Below are 19972 nucleotides of genomic sequence, written 5' to 3' on the forward strand. Positions count from 1 at the left end.
GGTGACGAGGCGCCCTCAGGAGTCGCGAGAGCACGACGGGCAGTAATTGGCAGGGTGTTCGCGAGCGGGTACGGTCGAGGGGATCGAATCCTGACGCGCGCGGTTCCAGAGTTAGGGACGGGCAGCGAGACCGTGCATCGAGCGAGGTTGGACGCGGCTGGCGCTGAGGTGAATGAAGCAATCAAGATCTGGCTCGAGAGGAACTCGAAGCTCACATTGGTGGTTCGCTCAGGAACGAGTAGGGAGGTACCCCACCGTACCTACTCGTTCGTAGCGCCGTCTGCACCGCGAAGGTCAAGCCCCAGCCTCGTGACTGCGCCACTGCGCGACACACGTGGCAGCGACGGCTTGCCGGCGACCTGAAGCAGACGGGAGCCAGCCAGGGCGATTGCAGGCGCGCAACCTGGCCTGGGTGGGGCACTTCCAGTGGGCGTCGACAGGTGGGCAGAGGATGGAAGGTACCTGTAGGTACCTTACCTGTCCGGACAGCGGCCCAGGTGCCTTGGCCTTTGTCCAGCACTCCACTGAAAGCCCGTGCACCCAATGGAAGGGCAACCTGGAATGCACGCCGGACGGCAGCCCGGGCCGGGACCTTGGGGTGCACCTCAACCTGGAAGCCTGGAGGCCACCTTACCTGGGCACTCTCTGTGCCGGGCACCTGTGGACAGGGGACAACCTAGCCTACGGCGCCACGCGCTAGCGCACTGGAGCAGCGGCTGCGCGGGACAGGCTACGGCAGTGAATCTATCTCATCGCGTCGCGCTTCGAGCAGGTCGCCCATCAATTTAACTCGCGCCTCTTTGTGCATGCCGCCATCATCTGCTTTCTTGAGCGACGCCCGGCACAGAGACGCTGAGGCTCGCCCTCCGACCTAGGCAAGACGCATGAGCCGCTCCTTGTGAGCGTCCGTCTGCGACAATGGTACGCCCCGTAACCGCTTCCAGTTCGCTTGCGCCAGCTAACGAGTCGCTGCAGCCTGCCTTTCAGGCCATCAACCTCGAGCCCGAAGAGAATGTCGACGAGCAGATTGATACCACCAAGGAGCTTCATGTCCGTCGCACCAGCTCACTGATATATCTGACTGCCGCTGATGCCATCTAGGTCGACGAGGCCCTCAAGCGCTTCCAAACCGCGCTGAAGCTCCATGCCCAAGGCCCTCGAGCTCGCGAAGCAGCCGCCGCTGCCTACAAGGAACTCTTTGCGTCCGAGATATTCGACTATAGAGAAGCGAGAACCGACTACGAACGCGCCGAACGACAGGCTGATGGCCGCCCCGATGTGTCTGCTCTCGAGTCCTTTTACGCCGGCCTAGACATTGACGCTGGGGGAGCCGATGGTGTTGCGGCCAGCCTGTCGCAAGCTCTATATCTTTCGTACAAGAACTACGGCCAGTTCTTCCTTGATAAGCTCAAGGATGAGTGCAAGTCGGACCCAGAATGGCAGAAGAAGATTCGGCTGCGCTACAATGACGAGCTAGCGAGCAAGGTTCTCGACAACTGGACGGCCGCGCTGGACCAGGATCCCTCGGACCCGGAGCTATGGAGGAGGGCTGCTCGCTTCGCGGCTTCCATGAACAGCGGCCGCATCAAGCGATACTGCTTGGAGGCGGCTGTCGAACTGGACGATGACCCCGCCATCATGGAGGTTGAGCCGCCTTCCCTAGCCGAGGGGCTTGCTGGTCAGCAACTGAAGGAACATCTGCAAGTGCTCGACGACAACATGTCCCTGTCACACCCCGTGATGGCGCCATGGCTCAACATGGAGATGCCGGCCCTCATCAAGCGACACTTGGACCCTATCCCTTTTCTGCCCGACCCGACCTCGACCCTGACGCCGCTACCTTCGGGCGCCGAACCACCGAGAGCTATCGGCGATGGACCCGAAGACGGCCAAGAGTCTGCAAACGAGGATGTCGCGGAAGCCATCACAAGCTGGCCAGACTTTGGTCTCGAACTAATGAAGTGTCTCCAGGATACCAGCGGCGCCTTGCATGCCTGCCGGCAGGTGCTGAAAGCAGCCCAAGAAGACGCGGACATGGCCGAAGCCGATGAGCACAAGAAAAGTCAACCAGACGCAGAGACCAGCACCGCCGACGAAAAGTCAGCGGAGGCCGACGCAAAAGAAAAGTCGAAGCAACTGGAGCGACAGACATCCAACATCACCGACGAAGGCTCAAAGGCGTCTGAGCCATCGCAGAAAGAGCGCGAAACCTCCATTTCCACGAGAAAGAGATCCCAGTCAACAGCAGGACTTCCTGAGGCGACCGAAGACAACGGCGCCGAGAAGCGTAGCAAACGTGTCCGCAGGCGAACCGAGACAAAGGACCTCGAGGAAACCACCGACCCCAGCACCCTCATTGCCAACCAAATCCAGCCGTACCAGGAAGTCGACTCAAATCTATTCCAGATGACGAAAAACATACTGGAGAGCCTCGGCGTCGAGGACAAAGACACCCTTGACTGCCTGCAGGAGCTGCTAGACTCTTGTACCGTCGAGGACAGACCCTCCAAGGTCACGCGGCGGGGAGCCTTGGACCTGCGCAGCATCATGACCGGCTTCAGCGAGGAGACAGCCATGGTGCTGCTGAACAAGAAGGAGCAAGCGACTCTAGGTCTTTCATCATTCCTCGAACACGCCAAATCAGGATCCCAGGAGAAGCCCCAAGTGCCGCCCTTCAAAGAATCTCAGGGGCTGAGGAAGTTTGCCGAGCGAGTGTCCAAGCACCAAGACTGGATGACGAGCGATGACATTGCTTTTGAATGGGTGCGGTCCATGAGCGAGAGTTACGCCGATTCGAAGTGGTCTGACCCCATGAAAGTCGCTGTTGTTCAGATGCTCAACCGCGCGGATGCGATACTTTATGAGCGCATCATTGGGCAGTTTGAGATGTTTGCCGATGCGCCGGACAGGCTGACAGACCTGGAGACGCTGGTGCCGATGCTGTTCGAGCTGCATCTCGACATATACGAACGAATCACGAATCCCAGCAGCGCGGTCGACTATGCCACCCGCATGGAGACCAAGTACCGACTGGACCGTTGGCTAGACGTCGCCTCGACCTATGTGCGGCTGCTTGGTCGTCCTGACCAGGATCCTCTGTGCGTGCGGTTCCTTTGGGCATCGGTATTGGCCTCCTCTCTGGCAGATAATCCAGTTCGGGAGCACATCCTGTTGCTTTGGACATCGCTCCGCGACTTCTTGACTGCGGAAGACATTGCGCAGGTCGACTTGCCAAACAACGTGGTCATGCCGACCATCTCAGCCGCTGCCGCGGATCGCGAGATCTCCAAGCTCACAACCATGGACTTTTTCCTTGGATTATTCCAGGAAGAGATGGAGGATCCGGTGCACGTCATTGAGACTCTGGAGCCTGTTCTGAACCCGTCATCAGTCTACATCTCGAAAGAGTCGCCTAGAAGCTCGGCAGGGCCCGATGAGACGTCACCGGAAGACAAGCCAGTGGATGGACCTGACGAGCAGTCGGGAGACCAAAAGCCAGTGGATGGGCGCCCCATATCGGAGTGTGCAAACCAAGGGCTCCGCGATCTGTGGAAGTTCTTGCTCAATAGCAGCACGGAGCTGCGGCTCTTTCTGTGGTCACGGCTGGGAGACGCTTATGCCAAGATCCAGTATCCCACGAAGCGGTTCTCGTGCCTTCTGAAGAGCATCGAGATGATCGTCGCAGACCTCGAAGGGGACACGTACGCGCAGACGCCGGACGAGTCTCGCAGGCTCCTCTTCATGAGGACTCTGAAGTCCCTCGACGAGCTGCTCATCCAGGCCCTCTCCACCGCGCTCAATGACGGAAGTGCCTTTGACATCATCGATGACGATCACATCCGATCCAGCAGCTGTGCCATTGCAAAGGTCAGCTGTCTGCTTCATGTCGCCCCTCTGTGCGAAGACGAGGCCCGGATCGGCATGACCACCGCCCCCTCCAACAACAGCACCTTCATGAGCCTTGTGAACAAGCTGCGAGAGATGCAGGTGCGCGCCTGGTCCTTGCAGTACACCCTGTTCAAGGCCGCGCTACCCCAGCAGGAGAGCGTCATCTCACCTGAGAACGACCTGGCCGACTTTCTCGCCGCGGTCCATCGAGCCATCGGCCTGCGCAAGTTCTGCAAGGCGTCCAACAAGATCTTCTTGAAGATGATGCGCCTCGAGCTGCTGAAGTTTAAGAACATTGAAAACTGGGAGGACCATCTCGGCCAGGTACTTTATGACCTGCACGGGCTTAAGCTGGGCGTCGGCGTCTGGGAGGTGCAGGACCACGGCTGTCCCTACGACAAGCTGGAGAAGCGTCAGTCCATGCAGCTGGTGGAGAAGATCATGACACTTGCGAATCGCATGCCCATGAAGGACCTCCTCAAGTCCGACCTCAAGACCACGATCGAGCACATGCAGCAGACCATTGGGCAGCCCAAGTCCACGCCGCAGATGTACCACAACCTACGCAACTTCACCGAGATTCTCAAGAAGCCCATCCACCCGCTTCGCCTCTACCAGGCCCTGTCTGGCGGCGTGGCGGTCGACTCGGTCACCGCCAATGTGCCCGAGGCGGCGCTGGCCAAGTTTGGCTGGTTCTTCCTGCTAGGCATGATTGCCTTGACCAAATTCAAGGGCGTCGACCTCAACCGCCGCCAGACGCCGGGCGCCACGGATGATCTGCGCATCGGCGCGACGTTTCTGCGACTGCAGTTGCAGTTCACCGCGGATAACTGGGAGGCATGGTTTCGCCTTGCGGAGTGCTTTGATTACGAGCTTGACGAGTCGGTGCTCTGGTCGGCGGACAAGATGAACAAAGACCGCGCGGAGCTGGTCAAGTTCCAACGCAATGCCATCCATTGCTACACGCTGGCGCTGTCCCACTCGCGACACTTGGAGATTGGCGTCAACGATAGCGACCCCCTGCACGATCTCTACCACAAGTTCGCCATGCGCTTGTATTCGTCGAGCCGCGAGCCCTTTGCCATGGAGCCTTTCAAGCACTCGGACCAGGAGCGTTTCTTCATAGAAAACATGGGCGCGGGCACGTTCAAGAAGATCCTCCATGACGAAATGTCCGAGTACAAGGTTTGGAAGTTTGCGGCCAAGCTCTTCCGAATGGCCATGGCGCGGAGGCCTGCTAACTGGAAGAACTCGTACATGCTGGCCAAGTGCTACTGGAAGATGTTCCAGACGCCGGAGGAAAAGCTGGACGTGACTGACCGGAAGGCGAGGGTAACGACGACTCTAGTCGTTGACTCTCTGAAGAAGTCGATTGAGGTGGCCACCAACGCCCAAAAGTCACGCCGCAGCGACCCCATCCTGGAGCCACATTACAAGATTGCCTCTGTCCTGCACAAAATGGTCACCCGGGGTGACATGCCTGCAAAGGAAGCAGCAACGACGCTGTCAGAGCAGCCATTTGGTGTGCCGCTGTACCCCGAGGACCACTATGCGGCCTTCTCCGAACCAGAAGACTGGGAAGAATACATTATTCGCAACCTTACCAAGCTCCGCGACAAGGACAAGTCTAACTGGCACCATCGGATCGTGATGCGGCACGCCCGGATCCTGTTCGAGGAGGGTAAGTCACTCAACGAGGGCGAGGGCGATGGCTTAGTCGAGGCCAAGGCTGCCTTTGCCATCCTCAAGGAGAACATGTTCACCAAGACAATGGTCATGAATGTGTGGAAGTGCGATGCCGAGCGGCCGGGCCGACACTACGTCTTCACAGAGCAGTACGTGCGCTTCATGACGAAGCTGCTCCTCATTATGGATGACCGCACCAACCTCGAGCTTTTGCTCCGACGGCTGCGAAAGAAGGGGGCCGACTTTTACCACTTCACGGACCTTTGGGCAACCTGCTGCATGGCTTACATCAAGCTCCTTCGCGCCGCCTACAAGGTTCCGCCGGCCTCGGATGACGCATACAAATCGCTGTCGACCGAGGAGTTTGAAATCATCAGCGAGCGAATTACGGAATGGGCTGCTGGAGATGGCCCTCACATCGAGGAGCTCGCCTGTATGAAGGAAGCAGTGGAACTGAAGAAACTGAACGTCAACCTCATGAAGGCGACGCCGATCGACGACCTCATCAACGACTGCTACACCAAGATCTACCTCGACGTCGCGCCCACGCTGCCTGGGGTGGAGCCGAGCAAGATCATTGCCGAGAGGAACCACGCCAAGGAGGTCGCCGCTCAGCTAGAAGCCGTCGCGCAAGCCGACGCAAAGCAGCCCAAGTCTTTGAGCAGCCTGCTCAACCCAACCAACGGGCAAGACAGCGCGGCAGGAAGCGCCACACCCCTCGACGCCGACAAGTCCGAGGCTGCGCCGCGGGCCAGGAAAGGAGTGAGGCGACCTGACATCCTCCGCAAGGCAGAACAGGCCGTCGTCCGCGCGATGGAGATGCCGAAGCCGGTCACGACCAAGAGCCGCGTCGGCAGCATGTCCAGCAAGCGCGGCAGCCAGACCCCAGCCATGGCGCTCAGCGATGCCGGCAGCGACGAGGACGACGATGAAGGCCCTGACGCTCAGGTTCGTCGCGAGGCGGCGGAGAACCTCGACGAGGAAATGCCGGACGCGGACGGGCACGACGAGGCCGAGGACGACGGTCACGATGACTCTCGGGCCGACAAGGAGCACGACACGGAAGTCGGCAGCATCCACGACTCTGCAGACGACGAAAGCGACTTGAGCGATGTTCCCGAAGGCTACGACGAGGAGGTCCCGCCTGGTCTTTTGTTTCCCAATCTGAGCCGAGCCCACGAAAGCGGTGAAACGAGCGGCGAAGAGGCTGGCAGCGAGAGTGAGGGCGAAGGCGGAGACGAAGCCGAAGAAGCCGATGAAGACGAGGCTGAGGAGCACGAGGGTGCCGAAGGGGAGCACGAAGAGCAAGAGGGCGAGCACGAGCACGAAGACGAGGAAGACGGCGGCGACGTGGAAGACGTTGCGCACGAGGATGAACGCGAGGACGAGGAGGAGGACGACCCCGAAGATGAGCATGTGGATGAGCACGAGGACGAAGTCGAGGGTGAGCATGACGACGAGGAAGAAGCCGAAGAGGTTGGCGAAGACGAGGACGATGAAGAAGACGTGGAGGGCGAGGACGAGGATGAGGCCGAGGAAGGGGAGGAGGAAGAGCTCGGCAACGACGACACCGAGATGGGTGAGGCCGACGCCGAGGACGGCTCAGACCAGGACACGACCCAGGCGTAGAGCATGCCTGGGCTGCCTGGATGCCGCATGGGTTAGATGGCCTATGGTCGTGGCACGCGGGGCGTTTAGGCTGTACAGTAGATTGGGATTTGGGCTTGGCGGAGGCCAAAGCGGCCAGTACCGGATAGGATGGCAGGCGTATGACATGTTTTATGAGTGTATACTAGGAACGGCGCGGCACGAAGAGCCTTTGCCGTAATTGCCAGCTTTGTTCGTCCCTTTGCCCTCCTCTATTGTCTGTCGTCCATTGCCAAGTGAGCGGGGCCACCTAGATCGTGGTACAGAGCGTGGACATGTGCCAGGCTCTTCCGTCTGGGAGTTACCTCACCCCGTTCGGCCTGATCAATAAAGTCGCATGGATGAACGGACGATGCCGTGATTCCGAGTACCGGGGTTCGGAGAATGAGTAGAAATGAATGGCTCGGCGGCAGGTTCATGCGATGTGAGGAGCTTCTTTGCGACCTCCCCACAATGGTGGACTCAGGTAGGAGAACGGTACCGTGGTGTGTTTGTGCTTGGCGGCGATGTGGTGGGCAGCGACGAAATAAATATGACGGACCGAAAAATCACGTTTGATGTTATGCGCGCTTTGGGCCTGCCGTGCTATATTTCGCCGGTTGGAGATGATGGATCCTACGTGTAATGAGTGTAAGCGCACGGATTTTTCTTTGGCGACCGGTAGTACTGCAAGTCTTGGAGAGGTATCAGCTGTGAAGGGGGGGGGGGTGTAGCTGTGTTCCCGGTACGCCCGCCACACAGTTGAGGCACGGGATGGTGAGCATCGCAACATGAACATATACGCCGCCGCGTTCCCGACCGCGACGCAGTCACCCAGCCATCATCTTGTCTAACCGGCGGACGAGGAACTCCAAGGGAGGCATTGAAGCACATGACTGACCGTTCATGCGTGGGGAGGATCCGATACTGGTCCCTCGCCTACCTCAAGTGGAGAGAAGGTACGGCATGCCCAAAGACGGGGTTTCCATGGTACGGGTATGCCATCAAATGCCATGCACGGTTGTGAGAACCAAGGCACCAGATACGGCAGTGCGCTGTATACATGTATGGTGGGCAGGAACTCTCACGACGTGCTTATGGTACTCACGGTGGATGCGAGTGGTACCGCGTATAAAGGGGCCAGATAATCTCGCGATGAGATGGTTCATGTTGCCGTCTGATGTTTGAAACCTCGGGACGTACAGATGTTTCCGTGATTACCGTTTCGTCTCGTCTGCTCTAACACCTTCGTTACTTGGTCCGACACTCTGAGCAACGTTCACCGTCATGCGCATGTTTCGCAACTTTGTCAAAGTCGTGAGCCTCCGGGTTCTCGCCGCGCTGGCGCCCGTGGGCGCGCAGTTCCGTGCCAGTCGCGGCGGCGGCAATGGCGGGGGCATTGTGTTCCCAGATGTACACGGCGAAGCCGCCAGTCTCGATTTCCGTAGGTCCACCGTCCCCTTAAATTCCCATGTCCCAGCCGGCTCTCACTGCCCTGTGTTCTGATGCTCACCGTGTTGGACACCGCTGCCTCTGAGACAGCCCACCTCCAAGATATATACACCTTCGCTGCGTACTCGCACGCGGCGTACTGTCCGCACAACTGGGACGGACTGCTCGGCAACCCGGTGTGTCAAGCAACCGCGACGCCTCACCAGCAGGGTGGCGGCGAGGATACCGACATTGGCGTCAACAACACCAGCAGCAGCAGCGCAAACCCAAGGCTGGATATGACCCTCATGCGCACCGGCTGCTCCATCTACGGCGCTTCCCAAACCATCGCCGAGCTCACCGAGGCGCACGACATCGCCGGCAACGTCGTCGTCAACCACCCGCAGCAGCTCCTGGTGGTGGCCTTTCGCGGCACGTCGCGCGCGTGGGAGTGGATGCGCGACCTGCAGGCCGGGCAGGAGGACGTATCCTCGTCCCTGTCGTCGGGGCTGATAATGGGTGACCGACACTGCGAGGGGTGCCGCGCACATAGGGGCTTCCTAGCTGCGTTCCGCAACGTGCGACCGCTGCTCAACGAGACGCTGGAGACGTGCCTGCGCGACTGGCCGACGTACCGTGTCGTGGTCACGGGGCACTCGTACGGCGGTGCGGTGGCCACTCTAGCGGGCGCGTATCTGCGCTCCGTGGCGGGCGTGGAGGCTGATGTGTTTACGTATGGGGCGCCGAGGGTGGGCAACGCGGTGTTTGCGGAGAGGATGAGCGCGGGGATGGGGGGCAGGCGAGGCTCGGGGTCGGGAGGTGGGAGTGGAAGCGGGAGTCATAGACTGAGAAAGGGGACGAAGACAAGGGGGGCCGAGAACGGGGGTGAGCGAGCAGGAGGGCCCGTCACGGTGCGCGTCACCAACAGGCAGGATATCGTGACGGCGCAGCCGCCCATGTACATGTGGCTGCCGTCCGGGCCGGTCGAGTACGCGCACACGACACCCGAGTACTGGTTCGAGCACGGGTTTGGTCTTCTCTCATCATCTGCCCCCTCACCCCCACCGTCGTCCTCTTCCCAATCTTCAGGGTCAGCAGCGGCGGCAGTCGCCAGGGGTGGTGATGGAGGGCGCTTGCTGCTCAACGGGCTCCGAGTGTGCCGGGGCGTGCAGCATGTCGGGTGCTCTGCGCAGTTCTACTTCCTTAACCTGCTGAACATTTTGCAGCGCATCGCCGACCACGGGGGTTACCACGCTCTGTCGGCACCGTGCCCGGCAGATGAGGGGGGAAAGAGGCGCCGCGTCGAGGATGTGCTGCCGACGCCGAGGGAGGTCAAGATGTGGCAGTGGGGGGACAAGGGGAAAGGGAGCCGTGTGATGAGGGGGCAGTAGCATCGGTCGGGAATGGGGAATGGGGGTAGAAGTGTTGACAAAGTGAGAATGAGGATAGGGGGGCGAAGGAGAGGAGACGGTAGAAGCAGAAGCAGGAGGTCTCGTCACGGCACACGTCACGATTCATGAGTAGATGGGGCCAGGACGTCATGACGGCGCCTATGCAAGTTATCTCCTGCCTCCAAAGTTGATCAATCTGCGAATTTGCTGCCGGTCCATGTCACTCAGAGCCAAATACCACCGGCGTGTGAAAATAGCTCCATCGAAATCGCGAACGCCCCCCCCACGCTCTGGTTCAGTTTTCCTCGCCCGACCCATAACTCACGTTCACGTCCACGTTCACGCCGCTAATCAAGTCTGCCGCCAACTCTTTGGGAGCGGACGGCTCCCCCTGGGACAGTGACGTCAGTATATGGAACGTCAGTATATTGAAGTTTAGTATATTGGACGTCAGGATACTGGAAGTCAGCTGAAACAGATGGACATCTCCAGCCGTGTATCATTGGATGGTAGGATCCAACATGATGAGTATATTCGCTCTCAATGCAGAATGTCTGCAGGTCGTCACGCGACGTGCTATTACAGACGCCAGCGGCGGCGCAGGCATGAAAAGGTAGGTGTTGCTGGACATAGGCACGGTGTGAACGTCTGCTTCGGCTGAAAGAACCCCATACACGCTGCGCCAGAGCGGGCTGTAATGGGTAGGAGCACGATCCGTTGGTTGAACCACCCCTTCTCTATGTTGTGTGCGAGTACAAGAGCAACTCTGCATTCCAGCTTCTCAAGAGTGCGATGCTCTCATGTAGATGCCTTTCTCAGTATCCTCAAGGAGACTTCTGATTGCACCTTGGCATTTAGTCACCTCTGCCCAGGTGGAGTCCCTCCTCCGTCACGAGCCTTCCCACGTCTCCATGTCACGGTATAACCAACGTGATGCTGAGTCCATATTCAATGTTCGTCGGGGTACCATAAACACGAGTATACGTAATGGCAACCACTTCAACAGACCACAACCCAGACTGTGCATATTGGCAAGACCTTTCGGCCCCCATGGAACAACATGGTTCCAGCTATGGCTGGCCAGAGGGCGCACTTCCGTTGGCCGCCGAGTACGGGCATAGATCGCATCGTCAGGCTGCTACTCGATAATGGCGCCAATATCGACGCTGCAGGCGTCGGAAGTTGGACTGCGCTTTCATGCGCCGCCAAGAATGGACACGAGGCGGTCGTCAAGATGTGTATCGGCGGAGACGCCGATATCGATGATACAAGAGGATAGGGGTCAATATCGGACGCCGTGTATGGGGGCCGCCGCCGAGAACGGGTATATCAGCATGGTCAAGCCCCTGCTCAAGAATGGCGTCAACGCCAATATTACGGATATCGGTTATCGGACGGCGCTCTCGTGCGCCGCCGAGAACGGGTATGACGCGATGAGCTCGACTTAGAGGATCGCGCCAGCAATCTGACCTTCTTAGAGGGAGCGGATGGCATTGGACGCGCCCTGGTATATAAACGTAGAACTCGAGCCGTGCTGGTATATATACGAGTTCTTCACTTAAGCGACCGCGATGGTGAGAAAGCTTGCCGACCGAACTGGCTGCGATTCGATCTCATTAATTGCGGCGCATCCTTCTTGTTGTCGTGGCGCGTTGGCTGGAATACCACTTCTTCACGTTACGCAGTCGGTCATAGCAGGGGCAAGGTTGAGCACATGTAAACAACTCCACATTAGGGTATATCATAAGGAAAGGCGAGCTCCTCGCTTCTGCCAAAGCAGGCGCAGACTCGTACAACACAGAGAGGTGTTAGCCGTCCTCCTTGTCCATGTCGTCCCTCCGCCTCTTGCCGCGCTCCTTTCCACGCCCTCCTCCTTGGCCCCGGTTGTTGCGCGCCTCGGTAATGGCCTTCATCTCGACCCTAGCGTGCCGCTGCGCCTCCTCGACGCGGCCCTGGAACGCCATGACCTCCTCCTTCTCCGTCGGGTACGCCTCTAGCTTCTTGCCCATGGCGGCCTCGATCCGCTGGTACAGCTCGAGGTCGTACTGGGTGACGAGGCTTAGGGCAATACCCGACTTGCCGGCACGAGCGGTTCGGCCGACGCGGTGGATGTACGTCTTGGAGTCGGCGGGCAGATCGTAGTTGAGGACCACGTCGACCTTAGGGATATCGAGACCGCGGGCGGCGACGTCGGTGGCGACGAGGATGTCGCGGGTGCCGGCGCGGAACTTGTTGAGGGCGCCGAGGCGGGCCGACTGCGACAGCTGGCCGTGCAGCGGGATGGCGCCGAAGCCCAGCGTCCGCAGCAGGATGGCGACGCGCTGCGTCTCGAAGACGGTGCGAGAAAAGATGATGGTCGACTTGCCGGCGAACTCGTTGACCAGGTAGATGAGGTACGTGTCCTTGCGGACCTGGGGGATGAAGATGTAGTGCTGCAGGAGCGTCGAGACGGTCTGGTACTTGTTGGAGCTGATGCTGACCTTGACGGGGTCTCGCAGACTGGCGCGCTGCAGGCTTTCGACCTTGGAGCTCATGGTGGCGGAGAACAAGAAGGTGCGGCGCTCGCGCGGGATGAACTTGAGCAGCTTGTCAATGCTGGGGCCAAAGTCCATGTCGAGGAGGCGATCAGCCTCGTCCATGACCAGGTACTTGAGCGTGCGCAGGGAGAAGCCCTTTGTCTTTTCCAGGTGGTCCACCAAGCGGCCGGGGGTGGCGACGATGACGTGCGGCTTTTTGCCGAGGGCGATGGCCTGGGGCACCATGTCGAGGCCGCCGACGATGACGGCGCAGCGGAGCGAAATCATGGAGCCAAGCGCCTCAAAGGCTTGCCCGATCTGCGCCGCCAGTTCGCGGGTCGGGGCCAGGACGAGGCCAAACAGCGGCTGCGGCTTGTCGAGCAGAGCCTGCAGCATGGGAAGGGCGAACGCGGCCGTCTTTCCGCTGCCCGTCTCGGCGAGGCCGATGATGTCGCGGCCCTCGAGGGCGACGGGGATCGACTTGGCCTGGATCGGCGTCGGGAACTTGTAGTTGAGGGCCTCGCAGGCCTCGCACAGCGCATCTACGATGCCCTGGATACAGAGTTAGCAGGAGTGCCACACACAAGTTAAAGTTTAAGGATTTTTCTGGCGCACCAATTCTTTGAACGTCTTGGGCGTCTCGTCCTTTTCCTCGACGGGGACGCCATCGACGGTCGCCGACTCTTCAGTCGACTCGGGAGATGCGGCGGGCGCGGCTCGATCGGGGGCCTTGTCCTTTTTGGACTTCTTCGGGGCGGCAGGCGCATCAGGCGCGACCTTGCGCCGTTTTACTTCGCTCATTGTGCCGAGTGCATTCGCTGCAGAGGACGACAATGGGGAGTGAAGAAGTGGAAGAAGAGTGCGACTTTTGGATGCAACGATGGAGTAAAAATTTAGCGGGGCGGGCTTATCGGGCTTATCGCGGGTCCCGCCAGAACTTTTTTTCTGCAGCTGCATTGAGCGCCCATACCGGCTTCAAAGAGCTTTCCTCCGTCGTCCAATCCAACACCCGCGCCGACCGCAATTGCCCGCACGACAACGCAACGCAATGGCGCGCAAACGCACAAAGAAGCGCACGCATGTCGGCGCCAACAACCCCGAGACGGCGTCGGCCGGCCACGCCACCGCGCGCGACCCCAAGAGCATGGTGATCCGCATCGGCGCCGGCGAGGTCGGTTCGAGCATCAGCCAGCTCGCCACCGACGTGCGCCGTGTCATGGAGCCCGGCACCGCCAGCAGGCTCAAGGAGCGCCGCGGCAACAAGCTCAAGGACTACGTCGTCATGTGCGGTCCCCTTGGCATCACCCACCTGCTGCTCTTCTCGCGCTCCGAGAGCGGCAACACCAACATGCGCCTCGCCCTCGCCCCGCGCGGCCCGACGATGCACTTTCGCGTCGAGCAGTACTCGCTGTGCAAGGACGTCCAGAAGGTCCAGAGGCACCCGCGCGGCGGCGGCAAGGAGTTTCTCACGCCCCCTCTGGTGAGTTGCGGATGGCCCTAGCATGGAACAATACTGACACGCCACAGCTCGTCATGAACAACTTCACCTCCCCCGACGCCGACGCCAAGTCCAAGGTCCCAAAGCACCTCGAGTCCCTTGCCACCACTGCCTTTCGATCCCTCTTCCCGCCCGTCAACCCCCAGGTCACCCCCCTCAAGTCGATCCGTCGCGTCCTGCTGTTGAACCGCGAAAAGTCGCCCGAGGACGACGGCACTTTCATCGTCAACTTCAGGCACTACGCCATCACGACGCGATCCGCGGGCGTCTCGAAGCCCCTGCGCCGCATCAAAAACGCCGAAAAGTTCCTCGCCACCAAGTCCAGCCGCCAGAGCAAGATGCCCAACCTGGGCAAGCTGGAGGACATTGCCGACTACATGATTGGCGGCGACGAAGGCGAGGGCTACATCTCGGACGCCACGAGCGGCAGCGAGGTCGAGACGGACGCCGAAGTGGAGGTGCTCGACAACGCGCCCCGCCGGGTCCTGTCCACCAAGGCCAGGCTGGCGGCCGAGCAGAGCGGCGAGGCCGGGCCCGAGGACGAGGAGGAGGATCACGTGGAGCGCCGCGCCGTCAAGCTGGTCGAGCTGGGCCCGCGCATGCGGCTGCGCCTGACCAAGGTTGAGGAAGGCCTGTGCGCCGGCAAGATCATGTGGCACGAGTATGTGCACAAGAGCAAGGAGGAGATCAAGGAGCTCGAGCGGCGGTGGGAGAAGCGCCGCCAGGAGAAGGAGGCCCGGCGCAAGGAGCAAAAGGCCAACGTGGAGAAGAAGAAGGCGGCAAAGGCGGCCAACAAGAAGAGCGGCGACGCCGAGGACGAGGATGACGACGAGGACGACGAGGACGAATACTACAGCGACATGGACGTTGATGAATTCGACAGCGAGGGCCTCGCCGGGGACGCCGAGTACCAGGTCAACGAAAAGGCCGAGCAAGACGGCGAGTGGGAAGACGAGGAGGCGGAGATTGGCAAGGACATTTAACAGGCTTCATATTGTATCTACGGCGTTGGGCGGATGTGCGGAAACTTTTCTTCGTGGGTCATTTGTCGCTTCAATATCATGGCTGATGTCCGCAGCCAGGGGTCATATATTTACATTGGTATTTCCCAATCCCTCACAGCAGGTCCATGAGCTTCTCCGCCACGTAACTGATGTTGGTGCCAAAGTACTGCGGCACCGTCTGCAGGTACAACACGCCATCCTCGATGACGCACTCGTTGTACGTGGACTTCATGCTCCCCTCGTCGACGATGCGGAACACGACCTTGGCCTTTTCGACAGCCTCGTTGACGCCGTCGCGAACCATCTCATCCTCGGCCGCCTTGTTGCTCACCAGCCAGTCGCCAAACGCATCGAGGTAGCTCTGCGTAAAGTACCCCAAGTTATGCTGCCAGTCGGTGACGCCCGCGGCGGTGAGCTTGGCAAAGTTGGCCTCAAAGTTGGGCTCCAGGGCGGTCTCGCGGCCGAGCGCGCCGTCGATCTTGGCGCGCGTCTTAGCGATCTCGGGGTCGTAGGCCTCGCGGATGGAGGCGCGCGCGACAAAGGACATGGGCAGGGAGGGGGCGGACGCTGCGTTGAGGGCCTGCACGAGGGTGTCGACGGCGAGGGCGTAGTCGATGTTGGTGCCGAGGTTGCCCTCGCGGAAGAGCATCACGAGCTTGCCGTCGGGGGAGGAGACCTCGCATCCGCAGTAGGAGAACTTGCCCTCGGTGTCGAGGTCCATGGTTAGGACGTGCGACGGGCAGAGGGTGTTGAGCTCCTTGCGGCCCTCGTCGCCGTGCTTCTCGACGAAGTACTTGAGCTGGTACTCGGCGCCGGAGACGTATCTGCATTGCCATTGATGTCAGTGGAGATGCTCTGGGGTGGAAGAGATGGAAGAAGGGAGGGAGGGTGGAAGACGCACGCTGCCAGCATGGAGCCGAGCGACTCCTTGGCGTAGCCATCGACGGCGTAGGCGTAGATTTGGTTGGGGTTGATGTCAATGGTCCACTGCTCGCCGAGGATGTCGGATAGGGACTTTTCGAACTCGGGCTTTTTGCTCTCCCAGTCGTCACGGACTGTCCACCATGTAGATGTTAGCGTGCCGTCACCGTGACTTGTGGACGAACGTTTAAGAGGACATAAGCTTACCGTTCTTGCGGAGCGCCAGCGGCAGCTTCTCGACGGGAGGGAGGCGGCTCATGGTGATGGTGTTGCTAGCTATGGACTATGCTGACTGGCGTAAGGAGGATGTAAGTGGTGACGAGCGTGTAAGTGAACGTGTGGTTGTACGGTAAGGCTGACTGAAGATAACAATGTTTCACCTCAAAAGTCAAGCTTACACGGGGAGCTTATATAGTGACGTGTGACAGAGAGCAACGGACAGAAACGAAACGAAACACATGACGACAGCCTATGCACGGCACTTGCTGCACGATCCAGTCCTCAAGCGACCCCGCGGACTGGATTCAGCCCTGCCCAGCCCTCATTTCGACTTTCAACCTCGCCTACCCGCCCGCGCGCCGCGGCTTCGGCAACGCTGCATCAATCCATCCCCGACTTCGAAAGCTCAATGATGTGCAGGGTGCAAGCTCCACAACGCCTCTATTCCCCCGTCTCATTTCTCCGCCGCCAAGGCACCAGGGCCCAGACCCATCCTGCGGCGTCTCAGCCCATTGGCCCCGGCCAGTCCACTCGGGCCACACACGAGGGGCGGCGTTTTCGGGGGTGAGGCACTGAGGCTGAGTTCGGGGGTTTTGAAGAATTGCCTGTCTGGGATAGAAGGGTACCTTAGGCGAGGGAGGGTCGTTTAGACGAGGATACTATACTATGCTAGGTTCGTCGCGCGCAACGGTTCCGCGGGTGGTCGTCGTAGCTCATGGAGCTGCATTCCTCCCCCGCCACGCGCGGCGATAATAAGCTTAGGCAGGGTCCATGTCCAGGACTCGACCGGTGCCTGATAGAATCCCTATCCTATGCGGCTGATGGCTTGTTCCCCATGTGACGACTTAAAACCATTGGACGAAGCGGGGGGGATGCGGATCGTGGGGGGGCTTGCGGCGCGGCATGTGGCGGCGCGGGTTTGAGCTCTTCGGCTTCGGCACGGGCTGAAAGGAGGCTCCGACAGACTATCGACTGCGGTAGGCGTTCTTGGAGCCCCCTGGTTCCTGGCAGCGGGCGGTACGTGGCTTGCGAAGCGGGGAGGAGCTGAGCCGCAAGCGTGCGCGAGCGTTCATTGTTGTCACTGCCAATCCTGATTCCTGACTCCTTGCCGCTGCCGCCGGGACAAGCCGTCTCCGATGTGGCAATGTGTAGCGACTGCGGCTGCATGGGGTTTGGTTTGGTTGGGGATGGATCTGTCAAGAGGAGAGGAGGGGCGGTTCTTGGATCTGCCTTGCCATGGGGCAACGGGAGTCCTAGTCGCTTGATGTCCTGGTATGCTACTGTTGAACCCTGTACGAAGTGTTATCGCCGCTTACAACTGAAGTGACGACATGCTGTGATTGTTGTTGTTGAGCTCAAGAAACAGCTTCGGCCACCAACGCAACACACAACGTTGCGAACCCGCTCGCTCTTTGCCCACTCCCACTGCGCGCCATCATTGACGTGGACAACCACCACCACACGTACACCAGACCTCAGCATGTCACTGTAAGTCGCAACAAACTCAAACTCGCAACACCCCATCTAATAAATTTACAGCCCGCTCAAAGCCCGCGTCGCCGTGCGCGACAGCTTCGACGCCCCCGGCTGCGCCGCCCGCAAGGCCATCACCGCGCTCGGCGATGGCCTCGGTCGCACCGTGCAGTGCGAGCCCGAGTGGCCGCTCCTCGTCGAGGCCCTGCAACCTGCGTACGGCCCCGCGCCTGTCGTCGAGACCGTCGCCGGGCTCGTCGAGGCGTGGTGCCGCGCTGTGCTGGAGTTGCTTGAGGGGGGTGATGAGGGCGAGGCGTGGGGCGAGACGCTGCTCGAGGAGATGGAGGGGGTTTCGCTCAGATTGCTGCTCGATGTGGGTTGCGATGCTGTTGTAGCAGCACCTTCGCAGGTCTTCAAAACGCTGACGGAGGGAAATAGGTCTCCGAGGGCGAGCTGCCGTCAACGTCCTGGAACAATATTAGGAAGGCTTTTGTCCTGCACATCCCGAAAACCGGTCCTGTTCACGACCCGCTCGCGCTGGTCCCTCATCTGCGCCTGAAAGCCGAGGGCGCTTTCAAGGCGCAGGGCGGCGCCGCGGCGGCAGAGGAATGGACCAGCGTCGCAGTATCCGATGGCAAGGCCACCACGGTGGCGGCTTCCGCGGCGGAGCCAACGACACTCGCCGTGGCCGGCAAGAGCAGCTACATGCCGAGCGTGACGTCCCTCCCGCCGCCAGATAAGCTCCTCCTGCGCCCGCCATACCACATGATTGTGTATGGCGGACACGAGGTGCGCGTACAGTGCAGCCACGGGCCGTCGCTCGAGTTCCTGGCGTCGTATCTCAAGAAGTGGTGTCGCGCAAACACGCGCCGCTCCGACAAGGTGAGCCCCGTGACCCTCATTTCATGTTTTCCTCCCTATATTACCACTGTTCCTACTGGGGCGAAGGGCCCTGGAGATATGTGAGAGTAAATGGCTGACGCTGAGAGCCTGAAGCTGCCGCTCGTTGCTGCGACTCTCGGCCCCAGCGCATTTGGCATATCACCGATGCACGACACGCTTACGTTGGCGTGGGCGGACCGGCACGCAGGTGACGGCTCGTCCATTTGCCTGCCGCTGCTGTTCCATCTCATCGAGGGGGCGCTGGGTTATGAGCGGGTGTACGTCGATGCGTCGTGTTGGCAGTACCGGCGTGACGAGGCGTTTCGGCAGTAGCCCGCACGACAAAGCTTGCGGTGACACCGTTCAAGACCGTTGGAAGCAGTACCAGCCTAATAGGTACCTGATGTTCAGATACAGGAGGGGAAAGCTACCTTTAGTGCAAGCCCGTTTTCGTTCGTCATACTGGTGCATGCTCCATGTCTTGATCTTGAGTTCACAGGTTACCACCGACACGAAGCACCACTCAAGCTGAACACACCCTAATCCACGTTTTGCTGCTGTTTGAACCGATTCCACACACCTTTCAACGTCAGGAACTCTTCTTTCCTCCGGAAAACGCCGCCATCATTTTCACCTGTAACCAAAAATACACCCTCTCCCCTCTTTCCAGGAAAATGACCTTGACTCGACGAGCCCTGTCTTTCGCGTCACTAGCGGATGGACCCCCGCCATCTCCTTCTTTGTTACGCGTAAGGTCCCGCTCAACAATTACCTGGTTGCTCATTACATGCCCATTGCGAGTCTTCACCAGCGCGGTGTAATTGCACGGTGCGTCAAACCTGTACCGAACATCGTGTTCCCTCGACGGGTGCCAGACTCCGTCGTGCGCGTACAGCGGAGTGGTCAGGCCAACAGGGGAGCCGTCCTTCCTGGAGATGCTGTAGTAGAGGGTCCCTGCCCGGTCCCAGCTGTGTATATTGCCTCTGAGTGCCGCAAGCGCGACGGGCTGTGTAACGGTCTCAACTGAGTGTGTTGACAACTAGCTGAGCGACTGCAACGAGTATCCTAAAGCTAAGGAAAAAGGAAAGAAAGAAAGAAGAGAAGAGAAAGTTGCAGAAAGGAACACGAGCTTTTGAGCGGAGCTCCGGAGCTGGTGTGGATCCCGGTCGAGAGCGGAGCCGAGACCCACACGGGCCCAGCCCGTTACAATACCCCCCTCCTCCTCCCGTTTTGAGGGGGTTGCCTCGATCCAACTTTCCCATGAACCGCTTCATACTGAGCCAAGGCTGTCGTGTCTGCGACAAACTTCACCGGTTCCCACGTTGGTTCTACCCAACCAACCCATTTGACAAGCACCTTCCACTGCCGTCCCACCTTCTTCCGTCCACGAACCTCCTCTACCTCCCACAACTCGCCGTCATCCGTGAGGATCGCCGG

The 19972-nt window shown here is 59.8% G+C and overlaps 6 protein-coding genes across 6 annotated transcripts; 4 read left to right on the forward strand and 2 right to left on the reverse strand.

Annotated features, from left to right (window-relative positions):
• Positions 1-918: 918 nt before the first annotated feature.
• Positions 919-7203, forward strand: PLICBS_006748 (histone transcription regulator 3; the record flags this gene model as incomplete). Its single annotated transcript, XM_018328215.2, has 3 exons — positions 919-921; positions 976-1050; positions 1102-7203. 3 exons carry the CDS (start codon positions 919-921, stop codon positions 7201-7203), a joined length of 6180 nt encoding a protein of 2059 aa, XP_018173244.1.
• A 1284-nt stretch (positions 7204-8487) lies between these two features.
• On the forward strand, positions 8488-10022 carry PLICBS_006749 (uncharacterized protein; the record flags this gene model as incomplete). The annotated part of the gene is made up of 2 exons (XM_018328216.1): positions 8488-8644; positions 8743-10022. 2 exons carry the CDS (start codon positions 8488-8490, stop codon positions 10020-10022), a joined length of 1437 nt encoding a protein of 478 aa, XP_018173245.1.
• Positions 10023-11830: 1808 nt separating this feature from the next.
• Positions 11831-13339, reverse strand: PLICBS_006750 (ribosomal RNA processing protein; the record flags this gene model as incomplete). The annotated part of the gene is made up of 2 exons (XM_018328217.2): positions 11831-13090; positions 13154-13339. 2 exons carry the CDS (start codon positions 13337-13339, stop codon positions 11831-11833), a joined length of 1446 nt encoding a protein of 481 aa, XP_018173246.2.
• Positions 13340-13586: 247 nt separating this feature from the next.
• Positions 13587-15019, forward strand: PLICBS_006751 (uncharacterized protein; the record flags this gene model as incomplete). Its single annotated transcript, XM_018328218.2, has 2 exons — positions 13587-14018; positions 14066-15019. 2 exons carry the CDS (start codon positions 13587-13589, stop codon positions 15017-15019), a joined length of 1386 nt encoding a protein of 461 aa, XP_018173247.1.
• Positions 15020-15152: 133 nt separating this feature from the next.
• PLICBS_006752 (uncharacterized protein) lies at positions 15153-16220 on the reverse strand (the record flags this gene model as incomplete). Its single annotated transcript, XM_018328219.2, has 3 exons — positions 15153-15864; positions 15942-16095; positions 16169-16220. The coding sequence occupies 3 exons, from the start codon at positions 16218-16220 to the stop codon at positions 15153-15155; spliced, it is 918 nt and encodes a 305-aa protein (XP_018173248.2).
• Positions 16221-17660: 1440 nt separating this feature from the next.
• Positions 17661-18619, forward strand: PLICBS_006753 (uncharacterized protein; the record flags this gene model as incomplete). The annotated part of the gene is made up of 3 exons (XM_018328220.2): positions 17661-17668; positions 17720-18026; positions 18092-18619. 3 exons carry the CDS (start codon positions 17661-17663, stop codon positions 18617-18619), a joined length of 843 nt encoding a protein of 280 aa, XP_018173249.2.
• Between the last annotated feature and the right edge of the window lie 1353 nt (positions 18620-19972).

Source organism: Purpureocillium lilacinum (genome assembly GCF_023168085.1).
Source record: "Purpureocillium lilacinum CBS 284.36 DNA, scaffold_5, whole genome shotgun sequence".
In the NCBI taxonomy this organism is placed as follows: Eukaryota; Fungi; Ascomycota; class Sordariomycetes; order Hypocreales; family Ophiocordycipitaceae; genus Purpureocillium; species Purpureocillium lilacinum.